Source organism: Channa argus, chromosome 8 (assembly GCF_033026475.1).
Source record: "Channa argus isolate prfri chromosome 8, Channa argus male v1.0, whole genome shotgun sequence".
NCBI lineage: Eukaryota > Metazoa > Chordata > Actinopteri > Anabantiformes > Channidae > Channa > Channa argus.
This window is the reverse complement of record NC_090204.1, coordinates 22,732,191-22,759,552: the sequence shown is the minus strand read 5'-3', so window position 1 is coordinate 22,759,552 and position 27,362 is coordinate 22,732,191. Positions and strand designations below refer to the sequence as shown.

The window sequence follows — 27,362 nt, the reverse complement described above, 5'->3', positions numbered from 1 at the left end:
TCTAAGTCTGAAAGTCAACAGGAAACAAGTCAGAATTGTGCATGGACACAGATGTCAGTACTCGTCCTGAATAAATGTCCTTTCGCAGACGAAAACATCAGTGAAAGATTTTATCATTTCTTCTAACCACAGAAGAAGTGTTTGGCTGCTATTGTGGGTTCTGTGGGAGGTTGTATTGTTTCTGATGAAGAGCTCAGGCTCAGTAATAAATCTCCTCACGAATAAAAGCTAAACCTCCAACATGTTTGCATTCACCTAACAAACAGACTCCGGTTATGAATATTAATGTTGTCCCCCCCCCCCCCCCCCCCCCCGTTTGAGAGGTGAGGATGGAGGGATCAAAGTCACCCACAGGGATTTTCCTCTGTGTCACCGAGAAAATAAGTCATTTGCATTAAACTGCTACTAGACGGAGAAATGTTGGAATACATTTATTACTCATTTGTACCAAAATAAATGTTAATCTTACTGCGATTACATCTGCGGCTAATTAACACTAATTATATATCTGCTGCTGGTTTTATTTCCATAAACTGATGAGAAATAAATTAAAATCTGCAATTAGTCTCAAACCTCATGCTCGGTGAAATGATAAAGTAATATTTTTGGTTCTTACATTAACAGTAAGATATTTTATCTTGGCGTGACAAGAGGAGTGATAATAACAAAATATGTCTCTGTAAAACTCCAAAAATAAGAGACGTTTTGCTGCCGTCAAATTCAAAATGAGGTAATATTTTCCATGAAATGGTAAAATGTCTCAGTAACAACATCTGATATGTAGTTTATGTTCTATTGTGAATAAAAAAACTGGGCTTATGAATTTGCTAATTATATCATTCTCTTTTTATTTATGTTTTGCACAACTTCTTTGGAATTGGGATTGTATAACAATAATCAAACAATATGTAATAAATAAAAATGTGAACAAAGATATGAACATCCACTTTCTGCTCTTTGTTTTACTTCATTAATCAAATAAAAAAAAAGAAAGAAACAAAAAAAATCTGTTTTTAACTGAATACAAAACTTAATGCTGCAAATGTCAGTTGACAGGTAACAGGGATACTCTGCGTTTTTGGCTTAGCACAAAGACTGGAAACAAAAGAAAAAAAGGCTTCGCATATGTGTGATCTGGATTGTTTAGGCTGGTCAGAAAGTGAAATAATTCATCATTCAAAAACTACTTGATGATTGTGGAATCTTCACTTAAACACAGAAATTTGAAGCTGCTAAGCTAAGCTAGTATACTTATAAAAACTAAACGGAGTCAGTTTGAACCGAAAATGTGTTTTTCTTTTCAGATGACTCGACATTGTTTCATCAAATAGAAATAAATCAGCTGAATTCAAATTGAGGTCAACTGTTTCTTTGTTAGTGTGTCTACAAATAATTCAGTTTTCATAATTCAATTTATTAGTTTGATTCCATTATCACAGTTTACCTGCCAGCACACCGAAACACTGCTAAGCTACTTTAATCTGCGGTTAACTGCACAGGTAGATAAGTCAGTAAGACAAATGACAGTTACCTGGACAGGTACTGTCCTGATGATGGCACCTCGTGTTTGTTGGGTTTGTCGTAGCAGTTGACCATATTCTGGATCAGAGCCAGGTCTGGTCTCACCATAGTCGCCGCCGCAACAGCCCTGGTGACGAGCTGCAGGGCATCCCTAATGTAGAACTCTAGTGGCTTCCGGTCCACCTGTCCATAGGCCAGCAGTCCGAGCGGCAGCCCAATGGCATGCAGGGCATCAGGGCTGAGCGGCTGGCCCAGAACCCAGTGTACCATGGGTAAGGTGAGGCCCAGGTGCTGGGCGCTGCGCAGCACGGCTGCTGCACACTGTGGGTCACCACCAAACAGCAGCACTGATGCTGGGGAGGGCTGGTTCTGTCTGAAGTGTCGAGATAGGAAGTCGTGGATCTGTGTGTCATCGTGGGACGACTGCGTCAGGTTTAGGAGAGCCCGCAGGTGCCAGTTGACCCCACCCCTGCCATCTAGCAGCTGCAGGAGACCCCGAGCCTCCTCCCAGCCTTGACACAGAACCGCAGTACCCTCTCTCCATCCAGACCGGTGCAGAACCGCCAGCAACAGGTCAGACAGACTGGACTCCGGGACCCCTGTCACCATCTGCAGGTGGAACCGGTTCTGCGCAGACCCAGAACGGAAACCAGTAGTAGAAGCACAAAGGAAGGTCCGCAGGAACCAGGAGGGGGATCAAAAGAAAACCAGAAAAATGAGGAGCATCAGGAGGACGACCAGGAGGAGAACGAGACAAAACAGATGGAGAACAGAGGGAGAAGAGAGTTAGCAAAGGTCAAAGATAACAGAACAAATCAATCAGATGGTGTCTGGAGGTGAAACGGAGAAGATCCAACTGAGAAACTATTACAGGTCAGTACATAAATCAATCAAATGCTGTGAGAGTAAGTAAGTTAATAAGGATTCAGTAAAATAAAAACCCATCTCCACTTGCTATGGGAGAGGGGGTGGAGATGGTTTCAGAGTACATCTACCTGGGTGTCCACCTGGAAAATAAGCTGGACTGGTCAGTTAATGCAGCATCAACATACAGGAAAACACAGAGCAGGTTGCATTTTCTAAGGAGACTAAGGTCCTTCAATGTCTGCAGCACCATGCTGGGGATGTTTGATCAGTCTGTGGTAGGCAGCTCCATCTTCTGTACTGTGGTTTGCTGGGGCAGCAATATGAAGGTGGCCGACAGTAACAGTCTGGACAAACTCATAAGGAGATGTGGTTCTGTTCTGGGGCCTCTGCATGTTGTGGCTGAAAGGAGAATGTTGTCCAAACTCCCCTCAATCCTGGAAAATCCCTCCCACCCAGTCCACTGTGTGCTGGCTGCACAGAGGAGCATTTTCGGCCAGAGACTGATCACAATCAAGTTCTCCACAGAACAACACAGGAGATGCTTTCTCCCAGTGTCCATTAACCTGTGCAACTCATCTTCCTTCTGTAAAAAGGAGGTGGAGTAAATGGGCCAAATGGACAATCTATCATTTACATAATAATTTACCTTAAAATAAAATTATTCATCTAATCTGTCTTATTTTGTCTTAGTTGTATTTCAGTAGTTCGTATTTGTTTGTTTGTCTACGTGGTTTCTCATTGCTTCAGGTGCTTTTCTGACTTTTCTACTTTTCTTTTGCAGAGCAGCTGGAACAAGGCGACGCAATTTCCGTATGGGATCGATAAAGTTCTTTGAATCTTGAATCTGTAGAATCATTAGAAACAACACTTTCCGACAGCTTCAACCTCTCTAGGAGCTAAAATTTCATTCCTACATCCACAGTTACTTTCTGGATCCCGAGGAACAATCCAGGCAGCGGAAGACTTTAACACCGTTGGTCCAGAACCACTGTGAGGCTCAGATACACAACATCACAAGAATCCAGGTTCCTTCCACAAAACAACAGACAACATTCTGCTGTGTGTTTTAGAGTAAAGCAGCTTCAGTACTGATTAATACAATTTTGCACACGCAAAACTAATCAAAATCAAGAAAAAAGAAAAGAAACAAAACAACGGAATTATATTGGAAATTGTCAGATAAATGTGAAATGCTGCAGCTGAGAAATGGTTCAGTCTGGGAGATAAACTCCAACAGTTTACCTATGGCAGCATACGGCGTTAATGAGCTGAACACTGACGTTCAAAGATTAAACCAACTTATGGAAAGAAATGTCAGAAACTTTATATCGAGCGGTACAGGTTTATAAGTCTTTATGAAATAATAATCTGTCACTGTGCTTTAATACATGTCAAATAATTTTGAAGGATCTCATTTTTTACAGGATTAAAATAGACTCTCCTCATCATTAAAAAGCTCATTAAATTATGAGAAAAAACACAAAGATAAATGACTTGTGGCTGTCAGACGCCAGAGGTGCAGCCGCCTGAAAACATTCAGCTCAGACGATAGTGTTTAAATTCTGAATCGCAAGTTTCACCGTTTTTCTGTTTGTTAGCTGCTCTGATTGGGGGACTTGGACTTGGGGGACTTGGAGCCCATCTGGAGTCAGCAGCAGTTTGAAGGTCATTCTGCGTCTCTGTCACATTAAACTCTGACATCAGTTGCATTCGGCCTGAAAACGATTCACTTTCACGGCAGCGTTGCTCCCAACGGACCGACCGTCACCTGAACTCCACCTGACACGGTGTTAACACCTCACACCACCATCCAGCCTCCTCCTCGTCCTCCTCTCAGACTGCAGCAGCAAAAATGTGTTAGGGTTGGATCTGATTGAAGCACGAATCATCAATCACACCTGTCCAGCAGACGGATGAACCAGGAGAAAGAGAAGATCAGTTCTGAGTGATTTAACATCCGTTTTTAGACAGAGTGAAGTTTCCTCTGACACCTCATTTGTTTCCAGCGGCTCTGAGACCTGAGGTTGTTCTGGTTTCTCTTTGTTGTTGTTGAACAGCGTGTGTTGTGTGGTTTTCCACTCAGGCGGATGATAACTCGTAACCTCAACTCACTTTACTCTTCGTCACATCACTTTAACTCATCACGAACATCACATCGCATTTGTTTTTACATCGCTTTACCTGTTTTTTTTCCCGGTCTGTGGTGTTGCATGACCTGGTGTAGCGTCTCATTGGGTAATGTAGCATCACTTTATTGTCCTTTATGGGAACTGTCACTGTTCACACCAGCCCAACGGGACCAGGATTTCTCATACTTGTAGCTGTGACACACCACACTGACATCAAAGACTAACTGCAGCGTCATCTCACGTTTGCTTCGTCTGGCGTGACAAGTGGCACAAGTACAGAACACTGCAAAGACTACAGCACTAGCATTTACATTTGGTGGCTGCATTTGGACAAGAAGGAAAAAGCGAAGATCTGAGACTGCGGACATAAAAACTGTAAACCAAGCAGTGTTAGCTTACCATTAAATTCCCGCCCCTCCTGTTCGCCACAGGTCATTCAGCTTCTGCTAATCGAACTTGTTTCTCTTTCAGCTTCGTGAATCAAAGTGGCCTCTCACGTTAAGCGGGACTGACACCCATTCAACATGATGAATTGGCTGAAAAAGAGCAATGGCTGCTACCTGAACAGGTAGGATTCTACACTAATCCTCTTTAAAATGACAAAACTCATTGTGTCTCCCTGTCCTTAGGACGGCTTGTGCCCCCTGGGGCCTGTTTGTCCTTGTTTGAGTGACGCTGACAGTTTAGTCTTTGATCAGTGCGATAATCTCAGGTTGTGTTCGTCAGGTGCCGTAGGTTTGAGAACATGCAGCTTGACGAGAGAGAGAGAGAGGGAGAAGAGAGAGAGGGAGAGAGAGAGAGAGAGAGAAAAAGAGAAGACAGAGAAAGAGAGAGAGAGAGAGAACAAAGAGTGAGAGAGAGAGAAAGAGAGAAGACAGAGAGAGAGAAAGAGAGAGAGAGAGAGAGAAAAGAGAGAGAGAGAGAGAGAAAGAGAGAGAGCGAGAGAGAGAGAAAGAGAGAGAGAGAGAGAGAGAGAGAAAGAGAGAGAGAGAGAGAGAGAACAAAGAGAGAGAGAGAGAGAGAAAGAGAGAGAGAGAGAAGAGAGAGAGAGGGAGAGAGAGAAGAGAGAGAGAGAGAGGTGAGAGAACAGATCAAAGTGATGCTCTCTCTGTGTCTGTTATTATGGTGATGCAGAACACGTCCTCCATCACTGTGACGACGCTTTGACAGGCAGATCTTTAAGGATTTAAATGTCAAACTAGTGAGAAGAGAAATGTCTGTCTGGGAGTGAATGAGGAGACTGTTATTCTTTACTGTACTTTTTTTTACTTCAGTTGACTTTACACCAAAACACTGGTGACTGTAATTTCTCATATCATTACTCTAATTTTACTTGGTGTAATTTTAAATTCCCTTTTTTGTTATGTCACCATCCCTAAACACCATCAGTTCTACTCTTATTTTACTTTTGCACCCCCCCCCCACCCCCACCCCCACCCCCCCCAGCTCAGAACACTCACACACTCACTTAAAGCTTTCAGCTGTTTCTGTAACTCAGCAGAAGAAAGCAGAGCATGCTGGGAATGTTTCTGACATGAGGCAGAGTTTTGAAACTTAAAGGTCACTGAAGGTCAGCTGTTTGATTTCTACCCGCGGAGCGATGGATGGAGCTGATGGAGGACAAATGCAGGTACATTTTCCATCAGGCCTTTCTGCCTTTTTATCAGGTTAACCATCGCGCCTGATCTGTCCGCAGGTTAAACAGCACTTGGCATCAACGTGGCACCATCAGCCTCAAAGAGCCACACCTGAGCCCACATCCGTTCATCGCCCACCAAACTGAGAAAGACCTAAACTGTTCAGTTTCTGCCGACTGAAGCAGGAATTAAAACCCGCTGACTCCTCGTTACTGAACCACATTTGTTCTACACAGCTAAAAACAACCAGCCGACACCCGTGGGCCTGTCTGTCTCAGGGCGTCACGGGTAATGTAGAACAGCACTGAGTGAAGCAGAACTGCTCGTTTTAAAAATGCTGAATCCATCAAACAATGTTTCCTGTGTCAGAGGATCACTTCCTGTTGTTGATTGGATTCAGTTCTCAATCCTCACAAAATCAGGTTCTACCGACATCACACTGGGTCGTCCCACCGTGGGGGATGCAAACCTGAACTATGTAGATGCTAAACTGCATCATGCAGAAACGAGACAAAACAACCTGAGATGCACAAACATGTGGATGAGCTGAAATGTATTTTTGTTTTCAGAACAGAAACCTCACAACCATCTGAACTCAGTAAGGTTTGAAGGTCTGGGAGTAGACGACGTCACGGATCCACCAAAACTGTGAAATCACAAATATTGTATTTATAGTATCTCTCATGGCTGTAATCGGAAAAGTCATCTCATTGTATCACTGCTGGTGTCAAAGTCTCTGTGTCTGATCTGAAGCCAGATATACGGAAACAACTAGAAGGCAGAGGCCAGGAAAAGCTGGTTTGATCAAGAAGAGTTTTAGTTTCTAAACAGGAGGAGCAGGTTGGCAGAGCTGCTGTCAGGAATACGAACACGACAAACTGTGCGAAACGTTTCCACAGTGCTGAGCGTCACGTCAGCAACAAAGTGGATCAATGAAACAGAGGCACCGAAACGAGGTCAAAGGAACCGAGTGAAAGAAGGTGATTCAATAAGTCTGAATAAAATATAAAGACAAGGAGATGAAACGATTCACAAAACCTGAAAAGTTCATAAACCGAACCAAACCTCTGACTAACCCTAACCCCTAACCCTCTCTGCATCAAACCCGATGCAGAGACAAACAGGGAAACTGAGAAAGACTTTTCTGCCTGATGCCAACAGTAACTGGATTCATTTACAGAGAGTCTAGTCTCCATCATCTAACTTGTGCTTTTCAGTAACCTTCACACAGAGCTGCTGTAGTGTTGCTTTGCGTTACTTTAAAGGTGGTGTAAACTTCCAGAACCAGGTGTGTTGCCCTGTTTTCCCACACAAAGAACTTAACTCTCCGTAAAGTTGGTGCAGAAACGTCAGTAATCAATTATTGTTTTGATCCCATGTTCCATCTCCACGTTCGGCAGCAGGAACCTACAGCGACATGAATCTGACCGAAACTGATTTACAGCTACACCTGGATTTGCTCCCTCCTGGCATCGGGGACATCAACTACAGAAACTGTCGTCTCATCACTTTGGGGGCTGTGTCCAAAATCACCCCCTGCTCACTATACAGTGTGTCCGCCATTTAGTCGTAGTGTCCCAATGGTGAGTGTGTAAATCCATCCATGATGTAGCCCACTCACAGTATCCCACAATGCAACGCTCCCCGTTTCAGAGATGAGAAAATTACCCTCGCGCAGTTAAAACTGCTGTAAGTGATGACACAATGTGACGAGTAAGTTAGTAAGTGTCCAGAACGTCGGTGGTCGGTTTACTATTGAGTAAACTAACCTACGGGTCAGTTTTTAAAGTGTGTGGTTTGTTAGTTTGGTTAGTCTTTAAATGAAATCCGCTACACCTGCTTTAGTGACATGATGTCTTTCTGTTCGACTGTCCCACTATAAAATACGGCTCTGTGGGTCATCAGCAGCAGCAGAGATCCAGATTGATCGTGTCTACATTAATGTTTGGACAGGTCCATTAAATGTCCTCTTTGATTAAAATCAACCGTTTCTGTGGAGCCTGAACAACTCGACAAGGTTTGTGTTTATTGTGGAAGTTTGTGCCTCGTGTGTCCTCCAGCCGTCTGTACATTCACTGAAGGACGAACCATTAAAACCAAACCTGAATCCGCACTGACACACTCGTCTGTCACTCGTGTTTATTTTTTATTTTTTTGCTGAACTGAGACTTTAACAGTTCTGCTCACACAGCAGAGAAATCACATCATGATGATTTGAGACCTGGAGGAAACTGAGTCCTCATCAACAGGGGCTGTATCAGTCCCCGAGGGAAAAGACTTGTCCCGAGGCTCCGAGGCGCTAATTAACACAACTCATGACTGTTTCCCAAAAACCCTGAACGGTTATTTTAAACAGCTGACAAACAGATGCTTGGATACCAGCAGCAGAGGACGATCCCGACGCGATACTGAACTACACGGACATTCAGGCTCGACGATCTGAGGCAGATTATAGAGTCTAAACAAATGTTTTTCAGTTTCCAGCTGAACACGTTGTCCTGCGTTAATAAAATAAAAGGGCTTCAGCAGTGGAGAACTTCTCTGATGTTCATAATCACTTTCCTCTGCAGGTCTTTGCTGCAGGAATTTCCCCTTCGCCACGTTGGAAAATACATTTAATTAGAGCAGAGTTTGTGCAGAGGTACAGTGAGCTGCCAACGGAGCCAAACTCCGATTTCTCTGCAATAATGTGAGCTGACAGCGGAGCCGCCAGCTGCCTGCTCTCTCTTTAAATATTAACCAGCAGTTTGTCCTGCTGTAATGTGCTCCCATTAGTCTGAGCCGTGAACCACCAAACACATGGCTTTACATTCATCAAGCCGCAGACCTGGGACCAGCACAGAGGGATGTAGAACCAGGACAAAGAGACACTACACCCCCACAAGGAGAAACTCTAAACCCCCTCAGACTCCATTGAGCATTACGTTAAACAAGGGTCATTGATGGACCAGCAGAACTTAACATGGATTCTATTGTTCGGTCCCTTTTTCTAACTAAAACTGTGTCGCAGTGTTTATGAACCATAGAGTCTGAGCTATGTAAGGAGGAGAAGGACGAGTATGACTGACTGAAGACCTGGAACCAGACCAGGACTGGGGCTCGGATTAAAAGCAGGCTTGTGACAAAGGCACCCAGCTCAGCTCGTGTTTCCCTCCAACAACAGCAGAGTTTTATCAGCACGACTCAGCAGCTTGTCCTTTGTCCTGAAAAGCACGAATGCATCGCAGCTGAAAACAGACTCTGCAAGCAGCCGACAGGAAACAGGGACCCAACCACAGCCGGGGGGCCAAATCCAGCCCCGGGGCCTCCTGATGCAAGCTGAAGCTTTCTGTTAGTTTATATAAATCATTTTACATGTAACTCTCTTAAATATGATAATAACTAACATATAACAACGTGTAACGCTGGGTCTACATCAAGTGCCGTTTTCTACAGCGTGACTGTCTTCTGATTGTAGGGTGAGTATATTTGGAATGAAGCTACAGATGTTTTAAAGTGGAGGTGGTTGGGAAAATGGTGCAGGATTATCAGGCAACAGAAATGAGTCTGACTCCAGAGTCTGGTCTGTGATTTAGGCTGGACTGTAATGTAACTGGTGAGCAGTAACACACGAGCAGGGGCAGGTATGTAGGGCCACATGGGTAGAGACAGGTGAGCAGAGACAGGTGGCTCGGAATGATGACATCTGTAGTCTGGGAGCAGAAAAGAAAAAAAAAGAAAAGCAGAAGAAAAAGAATTGAAACTGTTGATGATGTGGTTTAATACATTTTGTGGTTTCACCATCACTGAAGCTTTTTCTTTCTTCGTGCCTGCGAATGAGCTTTTCTTCAGAGGGGGTGTTGTTTCTCTAGGTCCGAGTGAGAAGAGTCTTCATCTCACTAAAAGCTCGTCTGAGTCCAGAGTCTGCATCTGATTAAAGACCATATCAATGAGTCCTGCTGGCTCTGACTAAGTCCACATCCATCACACTGCCGTTGTTTACATCGTGCACTTACACAATCACTACCCCGCCCATCAGATGGCCCGCAGCCAGAACCCCCCCCCCCCCAATCCAAATAATCCACAGCTGGACCCCTTTGGATCATCATATACTACAGACCTTCAATAATAAACACATTAGTCCTTGAAAAGCACAAGTCTCATTTTTCAGAGATTCCTCTGTCAAAGGTCCAGATCTGAGCAGGTATCAGGATTCAACGTTTTAACCAGAAAAAAAGTGAAAAAAAGACTCGGAATCTGGACCCTCAGGTCCATATCTGTCTTTAGACGCGGGTCTGAAGTGGTCAAATGTCACATGATGTTTTTGTTGTTACAGATTAAAACAACTGAAGATCACAGTCACTGTAGCACTGGTGCACGCTGGGTAAACATGGCTGCCACCCATACATTTGTTTGTAGGTGTGAGGGCCCCCGATGGCAAACTAACCATCCTGCATCCGATTCCCCGTGTCGCCATTTTAAGCCAATTAAAATCCAAAATGATACGAAATAAAAATGTCCAATTTTGCTAAATTATTTTGAATATCAGGGAAATCAGCGATTAATGTTTCCCCGAACCCCAGAACTAAGCTCAGTGAGGATGGAAGTATGGAAATGCAGGCTGATTCTAAATCTGGGAATCTGGGAATGAAAACTGTTGTATGTTTGCTGCTAAGATTCACATTTCGTGGTCAGTGAAGACTGACTCCCCCACCCCCCATCCCCACCGCCCACCCCCCATCCCCCCCGCAGGACTCGGCTGATGTGACCGACTGAGGGACTTTTCCTCTTTGATGCTGTCACACTAACATCCAGTCTGAATTATAGATGAGACTCACCGTCTTACTCCTTTAGCCAATAACTGCAAAGTGATCCAGACTCTGAGGGACAGGGGGAGGGGTCCAGCGGGAGGACAGGTGAAATTATGACAGATGCATTAACAGATTAACAGGAAGAAGATCAAAAAGAAGATTCCCGACGAGACTTCAACGCAGACCGATGGACGAGCTGCTGCAGCTTCGTGGTTCGTTCGTGAAGATAACGAGACGCTGCACATGCACCATGAGGTTTGTTTAAACTAAAGTCCCATGGGACAATATGTGGAGGAGCTAAGCTAACGACTAGATGAAATGCTTGTGGGAGCAAGAATGAGTCACAGTGAGTTTCTCCTCTCAGAGTCACATCATTTCCTAAAGTGCAGCATTCTTCTGCTGGGAAACATTGGGAATAATGAGGCTCTTTAAGCAGCTGGATGCCGAAAATGCAGAGAGCAGAGAGGAAGCAGACCGTCCCCATCAACAAACGTGCACACACGAGGACGCAATGTCCACCTGTCACACACACACACACACACAGCTGCATCAGCAATCAAACACCAACTGATCAATCAATAAAATTATTGGGATTAAACTTCGTCTCTGCAGGAAAACACGGCCGGGCTGATAAATATCAGGCTTTACTCGGGGGGGGGGGCAGGGTCTCCGAATTCTAGTGAGCAGTCACATTATATCACCTGCACCATCATTTACTGTCCCCAACTAATGTGTGTAACAGTTTGTCTCCATCACATACATGAGAGACACAAAGACACATGGAGACACGGGAAGCTAAGACTGAAATTCTGAACTGCCGTACTACCTGCGTGCCCTGAGTGACCAATAGGAGCACAGAGAGCAGCTCAGGAGGACACGGGACACCACCAGGACCAAGTCCACAGTGACATCAGTAAGATTCTGCTGCACAGAGACGGTTTCTAACTGTAGTAGTTTTTATCAGGCCGAGACATCTTGAGGTCTGGACCGGGTCTCAGAGAACCCGGTTCTGAGTTGGATGGTAAAGACCGATGCAGGGACAAAGACATTTGTGTCTGGGAGACGGAAACAATCAGAGAGGGAAGAGGAGGAAGACAGAAACAGGTCAGGTTTGTCATTTTCTCTGTTCAGCTGGAGAATTGGTTCATTATTCTGTTCTGCTCTGTGATTGGACGGTGCTATCAGACAGTACCCCCCCCCCCCCACCTTCACCACCCCCCATCCCCTTTCTAATCACACACACACACGCACACACACACACACACACGTTTCTTCTTCTATTAAAGTCCAGCTGCAGCTGAGGAGGTCGATAATGAAATCTGTTCTTTGCTCAACTGATCACCCCCCCACCACCACCACACTCACTCTCTCATCCTGCTTCCATCCCACCCTCCACCCTCTGACACCCCCTTCCCCGCCCAATTAATTGGCAGCAGAAGAAGAAACTTCAAAGCTTTGATTCACTAATGGAAAAATAAAAGATTTTTCTCTAATTTCTGCCTTTTTTCTCTTCCGAGCTTCTTAGTTTAATACCAACAGAAACCACGGAGAACCTGGAGAATGGAGCCCCGTCCCTCCATCCACCACACACCAAAGTGTGTGTGTTTGGAATGCAACTGACAGCATGGACATGTGCTACCCGAATATTTTGGTCCATCACATTTATGAGCGTAAACAAGGACTCGGTGGAAAACATTGTTGCACGACTGAGAAAATGTTGCCGTTTCCCGACCGACGTGTTTGTTGTAATACACGTGGTCACGGGTCACTGCTTCTTTTTACTACAGCTTCAGAATGTTGCATGGTTTAGTTGTATTGATGAGGCGCTAACAATTACAGAGTCACCCATCACAGAGTCTCTGACACGTACAATATTTTTCTCTCCTAGTAACGAGCCACGAAAGATCCTGATTGGACAACGAGCATCGTATTTCATGCATTTTTTTTTTTTACGAGTACAGTTAAACCCAGGTGTGTTGAGAAATTCGGTAATTATTTTAATAAGGAAAAAATGAGCTTCTCTGTTAAATAAAAACGTTTAAAATTAGAGGTACTACATCATTTTTGGATTCATTTGGTTTAATTGTAGGCCCTCGCTCAATTCTTTCACACATGCGCTGGAATCCCGACAATCTCTGGTTTTCATCCGGATGGCGATGTTTGTGTGAACGCAAAAGTCCAATCGAGATCCAACAGAGATTATGTGGAGTTTATGCTGTGAGCTCCTTAGTACAAAGTGTGGACTTTCATGACGCCTTCTTTACCTAATGCACAGCTGTTTCCCACAACATCAAATTTCTTGTCTTTGAATCCTCACCCTCATTAAAATAATCCTAGCTGCTTATTTATGCTTCACTTTTAATAAAGACCAGAACATGTTTCACCGCGCTGTCATTAACACAGACTCACGTAACCTTTGAATTCCAGAGATCCGGACCCTGCTGAGCCTGCAGGGAGGTGGACTCCCTCCTGAGAACTGATTCATCTCCACTTGATTTAAATGTTGTCTGTTATGAACCAGCCAACAGATCAGACGCATGAATCAGTCTGACTGTCAGCTGACGCATCATTACAACAATCAGCTACACATCCACCACAGAGGCAGTAAAGGACCAGTTCATACAAAAACATTCAGTTTCCTAGTGCCGCTTCTGTCGGGGCTGCAGGACCAGCACCTCACTGGATGGTGCAGGAAATATTCAACTTTCTCTGGTGGAGAAGCCGAAAATCTGGAACTGTCTCATTTCTGATGAGCCAAAAAAAGGACACGTCACACCACAGTTCAAAACTCTGCACCCGCTTCATCAGGACTGAAACTCTGACACCCACCCACAGAGTTGTCAACTCCACTCCCTCATGCAGGTCTACAATCCCTCTCTGCCACGGTGCTGCTGCTGGTCCCTATACAGCAGACACGCTGCCTCACAATACTCAAAAAAGCCATTAAAGGCAGAACTCGTTCACAGATTTAAGACCGAATTCTTACTTCTGGTAAGTTTCCTGGCTCTCAGGAAACTGCTCGAGTTTTTTCTACCTTACTCAGATATTTGCTCCTTTGTTCCTCACCGAGTCTCGTTAGAGAACGTCGTCTGACTAATGGCTGATTGTTAATGTGAGCCTGTCTCGGTCCAGTGTGAGACAGAAGCAGAGTTTCTGAGAGACGTCAACTCTCCGTGTCCCTTCCCCAAAGCAGTCGGACCCTCCACAGGTGAAGGTGACACCTGACACAACACTGAATCACTGACACAGCTGTAGCAGCAGTGTGATGCAGCAGCGATGCGTCTCTGTCATCACCTGTGTGGCTGCTCAGTTCCACTTCAGCTTCTTGCCTCTGTGAAACTCAGAGTTTCCCTCCTTCACTGTCAAAACTGCTCCCTAATGACGACACAGTTTCCATCCTTCTGTTCTTGTGAGCTGTTCGATTGGAAATAAAGAGAAAATGCCTGAAACACCACTAAACACTTCTTAATGCTTCGCTGAAATGGCAGAATTCTGATGGTTTGATTGCTTTAACTGAACTGTGGAGTTAAAAACAGAAAAGAAAAACTGCAAAGCCTAAAAACACGGATGTCTGTGTGGGTTCAAATGCGCGTACGAAGGCTGGTTTGATGGACAGTAAAACAGTTTAACAGCTGTCAGACCATGACTCAGCTAATGTTAGCCTAGTTTAATGTTACTGTCAATGGTGCATCCGCCCACTCATCCACACACACCTCACACTCATAAATCTTCCGTTTCAATGATGCCTGGATGCTGACATTAATTACAGCACCAGGCGGAACAGCTTCACTAACTGCTGGAGTCAAAATAATTGAGTTCTTCATTGATTCTCAGTCACTAAATGGGGACGTGATGATGTACAGGTGGAGATTTATAACATGCAGGTAGTTTATCTGAGTCGTGAGTTAGAGGCCGGCCGGAAACCAATGCGCGTCTGTCGAAGCCAACGAGTCTGAGGACTCACACTGACCCTGAGCTCCTCGTGTGGACAACAATAAATCATCACATCTACAATTATTGATTTTTTTAACCGTTTTTTTTTTCCTTGAGCCCAACTTTGTCGGCCGCGATCTATGTTTCCCTGCGAACCAGAAACTCTCGTTTGGCTGCAGCTGGTGAGGGGAGACGTCAGGAGAGTCCTCCTCTGATCAAACACTTTGACTCAGTCTGGAAGATTCTAGCAACAAACTGTTTAACGTTCACATCCTGTGGGAGCGACGCTGCAGCATCTGATGTAATTGATGGAAATAAACAGGCCGTGTCTTGTGACGTCAGCGTTGTCCTCCTCATGCTAGACTTTCACAGATGTCTTCATGTTTCAGTAATGAAGACAGGATCCAAACTTAATGGTCTGCACTTGGTAAATATAGGCCTCTTCTCATCACCGGTACCCACAGCACAATCCCATAGACGGGCAGCAATAGTTTTTACATATGACAGGAGGAGCCGGGAATCAAACCACTGGCCCTGCAATCGGGGGACAACTGCTGTACCCTCCTAATCCACTGTGGCCCCAATTATCTGAAGCTTCAGCGACGTGAGTGTTCAGTATCCAACAAGCTGAGCCGTAATCACTCTGCCCGGTAAAGATCCAACCTTTAATCGAGGTCATTAATGTGCGATTAACGTTTATCTAATCAGGGACCTGCAGCTGTCTGACAAACACGCAGATGAGCGAAGAGAGAAGCACATCAACCTGCGCCGCCTCGTTCTAATAATTCACTTTTCTACTCGAGCGCCGTCTCGTGACCATAGCGAAATACCACGCGGGCCAGAAGGAGACACCGTGAATGAGCTCCGTCAAGTCTCAGTTTTCCAAACGCAGACAAAATCCACTGATGAGACACAAACACGTTTCCAAAACTGTTTTTTTTTTTTTTTTATACATGTTCCAAATGTTCACTCGCTTTAACAAAAGTAAAAGACAAACTTTCTTTATTCTGTGGTTGTTTCAAAACTAGCTCCCATTATTGTCACAAGACTGAAACTGAATGGAAACCGGGGGCCACTGGGTCAAATCCAACATGGTCAGGATCAGGACACTAGACTGGGATAAGTCCAGATTGGCAGCTCCTGGACATAAACACAACTATATGAACATTTTTCAAGTAGTTTTTAGGGAATGAAAAGATTTGGTGATCTCCTCTTTGCTTTGTTGGTGCTGTAGCTGTAGAAGCTAAATGAATCCATCAATCAATACTGGCACTTTTTCAATTTCTTACTTTTTACGATGAACAGTTGTTACAGGTATAGGTAAGGCCCTTATCATCCTACCTTTGCCACGAGTATACGATACGTTGTCCACTTTGAAGCAACTAATAAAAGGTTTGACAAATGTCACCGCTGACTTTTACAAACACAGTTATTTTTCCTACTTGGAACCGGATCCAATCGGAACCGAGCTGAATCTCCAACGCAGCTAAATGCTCAGGGCGAGGGTTACCTGGGAGGTTTCTGTGACAAGACTGAGGTGGAGGACAGGTGGAGCGCTGTCTACTGCCAAAGCCTTAGACTGAGGAAACCGTTTCAAGAGAGACAGCAGCCAGTGTTCATAAGAAAAAGGTTCCATACAACGAACAACCTACACAAACAGCTGCTTTGGTTTCTTACAATAGATATAAGATCCAGATACAGGAGGAAAAGGTGGGTTTCAGCTCTCAAGAGGAAAAAGGTGAATTGCCAGTTCTTCCAGACTGAGGAATCTTCCAACATCTGAACTGATTTGAAGAGAAAATTAAAGCTTGGAGGAACCAGGAGAAGAAGTGACCTTGAAATCAAGTGAAGCCACAATAAAGTGTGTGTTCAATTATTATTCAGTGTGTGTGTGTGTGTGTGTGTATTTCAGTGTATTATACAGAATATAAATATGTTGTATTTCTGTAGGAGTGTTTCTCAGTGACAGAGGAGCCTGAAGGCAGCTCCCAGCTCAGGCTCTGTATCACTGTGCTTGTGTGTTACTGTGTGTTACTGTGTGCATTTGTGTTGCTGAATGTGAGCTGAATTTATAATAAACTAGAAAATCGTAGTCGTTTGCCTAACAGGACCAGAAAAACCTTATCACTGCACGGTGGTCCAAAATGTGTGTGTGTGTGTGTGTGTGTTCTCCAGCTGGTCCGGGATCAGTGCGATACCTTATCAGTCGTGTGTTTATTGCCCTGCAGAGACTGAAGCATCAGCAGCTAATTATTAGCTCGTTAAGTCTCCTAAAGTGTGAGTCCTAACGAGATTCTGGACCTCACTGATAACAGGTCCATGGTCACCGACTAAACTTCCACAACAACTACAAGTTCCAAAGAGCATTGCTGCACTAAACATCCCCAAGACTTTGTCTAGATCCTGTAAACGTATCAGTAGAGTTCAGTTTGTTCAATTGATTAATTCCAGTTAAGCACCAAAGGTCTGCGTTCAAAGTGGAACATTAAGTTCAAGGTACTGAATATGTATCTTTTCCCAGAAGGACAAACGGTTCCGTCTTGGGAACATTTGATCGATTTTACTTCATCTCTTTGGAAGAAATGTAGTGGGTAAAAGAATCGCCGCTCTTGGAGGGTTTTTTTTTATCTTTTATTTACTTGTTTCATGGTCTATTTAATTAGGTTTTGGTTTTTTTTTCAAGCACAAAATTAAATCGATTGGAAACAAGTTGTTTTTCGTGCAGTCTCAGCGGTTGAAGCTCGTCACTCCGTCAGAGGAGTCGTATGGGCCATTGGCCTCCCTCACTAGTCTCCTTCCTGTAGAGTCACTGAGGACATCTGTTCTGGGCAGATTGAAACATGTGCCATATTCCTTCCCTTTAGTAATGATGATTTAACTGTACTCCAAGAAATATTTAATGGCTAGAAAATGTTCTCGTATCCACCCTCCGACTTTTCAATAATCCTTTCACACAGTCCATCGATTCAGCAGTAGCCGGACCTTCCAGATACATATGGATTTATACTATGATCCTGGCTCAGTGCACTCAGGTGATTTCCATTTAACTAACTGTGGGACTATGGACACCAACTGGCTGCAACAGTGATCATTTACTTGAGGGGCTGAGTCTTTATGCAATCGCTTACATGTAAATTATATTTAACATTAAAAATCATTTGTAGACCTGTTTTGATTTTGGCATTAAAAGAATATTTTTTGTATTTTCAAAATATTCAGAACGTCCCGTTGAGGTCTCTCTGGTTTTGCTCACAGAAAGGTCAATAGGTGTCCCTGAAACTTCATAACTTTCAGAGGACAGTTGGACATCACCCAGACCAAAGACAAATATCAGAATAAACGTCCACTCTTCTATTTACCATCACCGGAAATAAATACTGATCACCTGAGTGAGGTTGTCCTCTCGGTGTTAGGGTTGACTCTATTTAGCTTTAGGTTTACTGCTCTTAGCTCTCAGGCTGTTTCAATTTAAATGTCTCTGAAGACAAACATTGTCCTTAAAATGAAGTTGTGATAAATGCGTCTCAGGCGTTTCACTGTACGCCAGCTGTTCACTTCCATCAGTGTTTGCTCGTGGCTCATTGGTCCCCGCAGAGCTCGGAGCCAAAGTATTTTTAGTCAGCCACCGTCAGGTGTTTGTGTTCAACTCTCAGAGGTGAAATAAAACCAGACAGAGCTGCAGAGGTCAAAAAGAAAGAGACAACTGAGGCATGATGGGAAACTAATCTGCTGCTGCTCGTCTTCAGAGGGATTAAAAGATTCAGTTATTTTACCGTCAGGCTGAATTGACTTCTGAAATCAGCAGCTCAAACAATAAAAAATAAAAAATAAATCAGCACAAACAAGATTAACACGTTGGAACCATCAGCGGAGATTCGTCAGACCACATCAGTAAACTCTGCTGCCACCGAGCTGATCTGATTGTCCTGCGGTTATTGATCTGGGAGTCTGCTGATCCTGTAGCAATGTCATCATCAGGTAAACCAGGTCAACACAGACCCTGGCTTTCAGTTAAGCACAACACGGTCAATGAGAAATGGTTCCTGTCACAGCTACCTGGGTTATTATTGTCCACTAAAACAAAAACCAACGCAGACTAGCAAAACTGTCAAAGACTGGACGGTTCACTTAACAATTTCTGCGTAAAAGAACAAAGGATGAAGAAAAAGCAGCAAACTCATGGACTAAAAAGTCTACAGAGGGAATTTACGTTTAATAACTATAAAACAATCGTGTGTTCAGGTAAAGCCGTAAGTTACTGTAGGTCAGCTGGGACATCATTGGTCGAATGTGGCCGATAGCTGTCGTAAATATTAAACCTGCTTAAAAATAATAGAGACTAGAACCTTTAGACTAGAACCAAAGACAAGAATCTTTAGACAGCACAGACCAACGATTTTCTTTGGTCTTCACGTGCTAATAGTTTTTGTTTCCACTGGAACAACACGAAAAAGAACAGTCCAACTTTACCAAAATCCTCACATAACTAAAGAAATGGACTGGACAAAACGTTTGGCACCTTCTCAAAATTGTAAGAAATAATTGCTTTTCAAGCATGTGATGCTCCTGAAATGTGTATCTAGACACACCTGTGACGAGGAACAGGTGTGTGCGATATAGTAATCAACACTTGCAACCAGATAAAATGTAGAAAAGCTGACTTAACCTTTGTGCTGTGTCACACTGAGCACGGAGAAAAGAAAGAAGTGTAAAGAGGCATCTGTGGATTTGAGAGAAATCACCTCCCTGGACGTGGAATGAACAATTACAATGAAGGATTGTTTGAATGGGGGATAAAGAACCTGATTAACTTCCAAACAAATTCAAGCTGATCTGCAGACACAGGGTGCAACAGTGTCAGCTCGCACTATCCATCGTCATCTGAATGAAAAGGGAGACTATGGTAGGAGACTTATGTGACAAAACCACAATTCTTCTGGGAGAAGATACACTGGACAGAGGAGACAAAGACTTCTGGCACTGGAAGCCTTGACTGTGTGAATGGTATCATGAAATCTGATGATCACCATAGAATTTTGTGGCACAACGCAGTGGGCAGTGTCAGAAAGCTGCGTCTCCACCAGAGGTCATGGGTCTTCCAGCAGGACAACGACCCGAGACACTTCAGAAAGCTCTCAGAAATGGTTCCCAACAAAGCGCTGGAGAGTTCTGAAATGGCCAGCGATGAGTCCAGACCTGAATCCCATAGGACACCTGTGGAGAGATCTCAGAACAGCAGCTGGGAGAAGGCCTCCTTCAAATCTGGATGACCTGGATTCCAGTAGAGAGGTGGAAGAAACTCCTTCATGGTTACAGGAGGCGCTCGATTTCAGTTATTTTTTCCAAAGGGGGTTCTACCAAATATTAAGTTAGGGGGGCCAGTAAATTTGTCCAGTGTAGTTTTTGGGTTCTGTGTGGAATTTTATCAGATTTGACTTTTCTTCTGTTTTTTGTGTTGTTCCAGTGCAAACTGAAACATTTGCAATTAGAACAACTTTCTGACAGAATTGCAAGGGGGCCGATATTTTTGGCCATGACTGTATGAGATAATGTCAGTCGAAGCTGTCAAACATAATAAGACAACTCTGTTTTATATCATAACTACTAACTAAAGTAACTTGTCGGGAAAATAATCAATAAAAAAAGGCTGGAGCTCAATTGGTAAAAGCAGTCGCCCATGAAGCACAGGAAAAGTGGCTCGATTCCCGGACCTCCTGGCTACACCTTGAATTGTCCCTTAGCAAGACCCTGAACCCTAAAGTTGTCCATAGTGTCTGCTACTTGGACAAAACTGCGTGTCAATTGTAATTGAATTGACATTTTGGCTCATGTCCTATTCTCTAACATTGAGTATCGCTTATGACATCTCTATATCCAATCAACAATCCTCCTGGTAGAAAGCTACGTACTTCTTCCCCATATGGAGCCTTCCCCCCCCCCCCCCCCCTTTTTTTCTGATAGACCCAGGACTTGGCATTTTTAAATTTTGAATTAAATTTCGATTCCCAACCCTAAGGAGCAGTAGATTTTCCCACCACACATCAAAATGACAAACTATAGCTGAGATAATCTAGAACAAAATAGAAATGAGTCCAATAAATGAAACCTAACCTAAAACTACTGAAACCACAGAAAGTCAGACCACCAACCAAAAAACAGCACTGCACCAACAAAATGACAAAAACACTTTTCCACATGTGCTCGATATTAATCCTGGATCTACGGTTATAAAAATGTTCTACATATTAACAGAATCTGTCATTCTCTTTTAAACCAAACTTCATACATATTTCTGATGTTTTTATACCGCAGAGCCAAACTTCATTTATATTTTCAAAGGTTTTATCTGCTCAGTCAATAAATATGTGAAGATTTATGTAGTTCAATGACTCAAATCACAAATGTCCTTGGCTTTACAGTCTGTTTACTACATTCATCAGCTGGTTTCTTAGGGACTGATGAGCAACAGAAAAAAAAACAGGAAGTGTGCACGTTCTACCAGCCGAACTACACCGGTGTGTGTAGACATTCAAGCCGTTGCAGATGATGAGGAGCGAAAAACGAGCAGGAATAAAAAAAAAAAAAAAAGCAGTTGTTGAGGGGCTCTGACATATCTGAGGATTCTGCTGTGCGAACATCAAACAGCAGCCGGCTTCCTCGCTCTGCGTCTCTGAGCAGATGTTGGAGCTCCTTCAGAGAATCTCGGAAATCAACAAACAGTAGCCGGACGATGGCAACATCAGCACAATTAGCACGTTTGCTGCTTCACAAAGCAAACACGAGGTTTGTTGCTCACACGTCTGTGAAAGCCACTGAGGCTCTGACGCAACAAACAGGAAGGATTCAGCTCCAACTGATCCTACAAACAAACAGACGCTGTAAAAACCTGTGAGCATGTTTGAAAAACGTCTGCAGACAAATACACTGAGAAAAGGTCTTATTCATGGTTTGAGTGTATGAAGGACAAATATGGTGAAGGACATGAGAAAATCCCCCACATCCTCAGAGAACAGCTTCATTTCTGAGCAAACAAACATCTCCTCCACCTGCTGCTCTGTGATCAATTCCACATTACTGCCCCCCTACACACACACACACACACACACACACCTCCAGCTTAATCTGCTGCAGGGGAAACTGGGCCACAGAGAGAAAAGACCCCCTCCTGTACGGAGCGGTGCAAGTTGCTGCTGACAGCAGACGGAGGATCGACTGAGACTCTGCTGCTTCATCATCATGTGACGTGGAGAAAATCCTGTTTGTCTCCACCTGCAACCCCCCACCCCCACGGTACCTCCCCCCCCCCACCCCCAACCTGTTTTTGTGTGTCAGATCAGAGATTTAAAAAAACAAACAAAACTTATTCACATGTAAACATGTCACATGACGTGTTTTATGTGAAGACAGCAGAAAAAGAAAAAGGTCATGATTAAAGACTTAAAGATGCTTGATCATCATCCCACATCTGAAACCAAAAAACACGAACAGCGTTTCCTGTTACTGATCCAGCCTGTGGGGGTTTCAGGCTAATTTGTACCACTAAATTATCTGAATACATTTTTGCACTACTTATAATGAATAAAATGATCTCTACTGTTGTTTCAACAAAGCAAATTCAAATATCTCCAAAACCAGTCATACTGTGGATTCTGACACTTCACGTTTTAGCCGGAGACACTCTTTGTTGTCCCCGGTCAATATGTCAACGACAGGCCCAAATGAAACCGTTGTGGGATGTGTTCGCTCTCTCTGCAGGCCTCAGCATGACAGTACTGTGCATAAAACAAAGATCCTTTGAGGCAAGATGCATCACTCTGCAGAACACTTAGGCTGGATTGTTTCTATAGTTGTGTCTGGACTCACATCAGCTGCCAGTTTAAAATTGTCTATTTGTCCTTAGTGTCTTTGGTACAAACGTTAAATAGACTCCGATTAAATTAACACATTTAGTGCTGGATTCAATTTGAATAACTAACTCTGTCCCTACATATTATCTGTAGAGGACAACAATGTCTCTAAAGATAATTGTAACTGTATTGGCTGTTTAAATTATTACTAGGGCACAAACTTGTTTACATGAGCAAACTGTTCTTTATAGATAGAGTCTAAATTCTTCTCTCAAAGTGCTTATTGATGCATTTAACTTTAAAATGAAAGTTTTCTTAATGGGGGAACATGCCCCCAGACCCCCACCCAGAGGGTTCAAGGTCCACCAATCACTGTCTCACAAAATCCTGTGGGAAACACGGATTTTTAACATCTATGTCCACAGAACTGTGGAGTCACTAAACATGGGGTCCAGCATGTAACTGCTTGTTTTGGTTCCTACTTCTTTGTTAAAACCGAGGAAGCAGGTGATGCCGACTCAGACCTTTGATCTCGACAGGAACATCTGACATAACCACATTTCTAACACTGTGAGGACATTTCTTCACTGATGTCTGATTTACAATCTGACCCAGATCTGGAACAGGTGAGTCACCAACAACTGAGGTAAGGTCCATGTTTCCAACATTCTCCAGAGACGTCTTGGTCCTTTACGAATGACTATCTGCTGATCCAGTGTCAGATCTGATGCAGAATCAGCAATATCAGCTGTTTCCCTCCTTAATCTGACTCACTGCTTTTCAGCAGCTGCTTGATCCAAATCCTGAAGGTCTGGGTTCAAACATATGATGTCATCAGCTTTAGTTATTGATTTGATCTGAACTAAAGAATAAATGAATCTGACATGACTTGATCCTCAAGAGTGGAGATGTACCACTCAGTTGGATTTTCTGGAACTACAGGAATGCTCCGTCCTTGTTAGCAGGTTGAGACGAAACACGTCATTATTCCTCCAGGAGGACTGGGAGTCGAACCACTGACACCGTTAAAATGAAACTTTTCGCTAGCGACTTCCATTTTTTGCTGTTGCAAATTATTTCCAGAGGTGATATCAGATGTCGCTAAGCATCGTTAATTCACTGAATTAAATTGATGTGAGGTCCTTGTGGAGGTCACCACTGTCAGTGAGCCCATAGATGGTTTATATAAGGTGGGAGGCGTCGCTCTGTTACACTGACACAAAAATCGGAATATTTCTGTAGTTTCAACGCGAGCAGATTAAAATGACTTCTACAGTGAAACCATCAGCTGATCTCTCATCACATGTACAATTACAATTTGAATTGTATGTTTTCAATAAATCAATCAAATCTGCATTTAGTTTTAAAAACAGGACCTTCAGTATTTCAAACGAGGAGCTGTTCTGACCACTAATTAGACTTGATAGGATCAGATCCGGTTAGAGCACATTAGCCAATCACAACCCTCTCTGCTCTACTTACCTGTTTTGTTGTTTAGCTCCATAGTCGTCCAGCTGCCAAGTGATGTACATGAAACAACCCTTGATTGAGGACATTACTCTCATCTAGCTAATATTGGGAAGTTCAAGTTTAAAGGAGACCTGGACTAAAAAACTGATTTCAGTGGATCCTACATCACAATTAAGCTGTGAAGCTGAAGATTTTACACGATGTAACTTTAAAACAAAAAGATCAAAAAGCAAAAACTGTGAATGTGACTGTAATTTTTTTTCCTTTTCTCCTAAAACACAGTGTAAAAAACAACTTGATTAAACATGTATTTACAATGTTTAACAGACAGCACACGTGCACACTCGTGTGCACATGATCAGGATGGTACAGTCTCTGAGACCCCTGGTACTGATCCTTTAAAACAAACCAATACAAGTTTGGAACCCAATTAGTCTGTCAGGCTTCTGTAAAAGAAAGTGCGTGAAAAAGGCCCAGTCCCACCTGTCAGATGTCCAAACCCTTCATCTATAGCTTGTCCTTTCCTTTGTACTTTTACTCTCTTTATTTTTGAAGTTAAACTCGTTACCAGTTTTTGACTCTCTCTCTCTCTCTTTATATACAGTAAATCTACACCACTATCAGGATCTGGACCAGAATGACTTGCCATTTCTGAGGGACATGAATTTCGAGCTGTACAAGCAAATTCTGCAGGAAAATGCTCAAGTATCCACCTGCGAATTGAAGCTCAACAAAAAGTGGTTTGGTTCTCTGTGAAAACCCCAACTGCCTCCCTTTCAACCTGAACCATCAGGCCCTGCATGCAGCTGGTCCTGGTGCCTCTCTGAACCGACACCTGTCTGAGTCTGAGGATTAAATGTGCTGTCAGTCCATGAAGGACATGATTAAAAAAACAAGAACCCCCTGAAATCCTGCTGCAGATGTAACTGGATTGTTTGTCAGCGTGAAATGAAAATCCTGCAGAGATAATCTCATCAACTTTTACTGTGAAAAGCTGCTGGCAGGAAGTGGGCTCTCTTTCTGGGACAAAAGAGAAAAAAAATTAAGCAAAAGCTGCAGTTTTATGCTAAATTGAGAAAAAAAAAATGCTTATGAAAACAGGATCTGAGATAAACCTGCAGAGCTCCAAACCAGCAAACCCCCTTTCACGTGGTCTCCAAGCTGCAGCTCAGAAACAAACAGTACATGTGAAATCAGTCCAGATGTTAAAAGGTTCTGTTAGTGTCAGAACGTTAAACCAAGACCTGCAGGCCTCACCAGCAACACAACAACCTGCAGCCTGAATCTGGTTCTGGTTCCAATTTATACTCCCCACAAAAACTAAACACTCACCTGTTCTTATTTGAATTCATGTGATTGTGTCTGATGCAGGATCGGATAAGTCTGATCCAGTTCTCTCTCAGTCATGACCCCCCATCCCCAACCCGTCACAGCCAGAGGACAGAGCCTCCAAAACCAGGTCCATCTCAGGCTCATAAACGGTCTCTGCTCTGACAGAGACCACAGAATCTGAGGTTTCCAGAGCACACTGGCCTCATCAATTCTGTTCTCTGTCAGTCTGTAGAGAACTGAAGTCTCTGGACCGCGTTTGGGTCCATAGACCGGAACCTGAGAACAAAGACTACAGACCAGACTTATTCAAAGAAATCACCCGCGGGAAAGACGTAAACAAAAACAACAACAAACAACAAAAAACGTAGAACCCCAAGGGGACCCACCAAATCCAACAGAATCTAACAGGTCTGCGTGAAATCTGTTAGAACCAGTTTCGCGCTCCCATTTCTAACCAAAACCCGCCAAACCGGAGCGCAGACGCCGACTCAGACAAACCTCCAGACAACAGACAGGTCAAGGTCAAACCGGATGAAACAGACCCACAAACCTTAAACACGGACCGGGCAGAGCCGGAGCCACATGTGTGCGCCCAGAGAGAGCACGTGCCGCCCCGGGTCCAGGTGAGACTCGTACCTGCGTGCGAAGCGGCTCATCTTGATCAATGACGCTGAGAAACGGGATCTCCAGGAACGAGGCCATGAAGTCCACCTGTAGCAGCTCGTCGCGGGTCTGCGGAAAGGCGAGTACCGCGGTCACTCCCTGCACCACCACGCCCTGACACACGCTCCGGAACAGGGACTCCGGGTCCGCGGCCGCCGGCTGTCGGGACACAAGCTCCAGGCTCAGGTTGTAGGGCAGAAAGTTGTCCTGCTCCCGCTCCGGGTCCTGGTCCGGATCCCGGTCGCGACTCATCGCGGCGGCCGCGCGGCTCAACGCCGCCTGGACCTGGACGCGTGCCGCCCGCTGCGCTGGGAGGAGCGCACCGACACGCACCTTGTGTCCGATCTGCGCCAGGAGGTGGCACGGCTGTGGGTGGAGGAGGCACGGCGGAGTAAGGAGGAGCTGGAGGAGGAGGAAGGCTCCGAGAGTCCGGGACCAGGAGAAGGAGGAGGTGAAAGACATCCTGCCGCGCTCTCAGCATCGCTCTGCCTCTGCGTTCTCCTCCTGCTCCGTGAAACACCGACAGGCTACTGAGAGGAGACAGGGGGAGGGCTGCTGCTCCTCCTGCTGCTGCTGCTGAGGGGAGAATGAGGGGGGAGGAGGAGGAGGACCGGGGGAAGACATGAGGGGAGTTTCCCCCCCCAGCCAATGCCAAAAAACAATGAACAGGAGGTGCAGACGAGAGGGGAGGCGAGAAAAGGTTGTCAGGAAGAAAGTGGGAGAGGAGTAAGGAGGTGTAGAAAAGATGGGCTGAAAATAGGAAGCGAAGGAAGAGGAGGAAATGGTTGAGGAGATGGCGATCAGGAGGAAACAGAGGAGGAAAAGGTGGAGTTGAGGAGGTGTTAGAGTTAAAGACGTGAAGGTCAAACTGAAGTGGAGGAGGTGAAGAGTTTCAAAGTGAAACAGGAGCAGAGAGGAGGTGGTGATGAAATAAAGGAGGAGGTGCAGTACAGTACTGAGATTTGAGTACTGCAGTAGTATGATTAGAGTACTACAATATTCTGAAGGTTTGTGGATTCAGGAGAATCAATTAGATTCTGTGAGGTTTTGATTCGTCATCGTCAGAACATCAGAGTGTGGTCTCACTTACATAACACACACACACACACACACACACACACACACACACACACACACAGTAGAGAGACACAGTAACAGAGTATTTCCATCTAA

General features: G+C 44.2%; 1 protein-coding gene across 1 annotated transcript in view; it reads right to left on the bottom strand.

Annotated features, from left to right (window-relative positions):
• grin3bb (glutamate receptor, ionotropic, N-methyl-D-aspartate 3Bb) overlaps positions 1–26,988 on the bottom strand; it is a 37,810-nt gene extending 10,822 nt beyond the window's left edge. Inside the window, exons 1-2 of the mRNA XM_067514281.1 lie at positions 26,163–26,988; positions 1,532–2,148 (exon numbers count right to left, since the gene is read on the bottom strand). Of these exons, the coding sequence (XP_067370382.1) occupies positions 1,532–2,148; positions 26,163–26,651 (1,106 nt within the window). The 5' untranslated portion in view covers positions 26,652–26,988. The remainder of the gene's footprint in view (positions 1–1,531; positions 2,149–26,162) is intronic.
• Between the last annotated feature and the right edge of the window lie 374 nt (positions 26,989–27,362).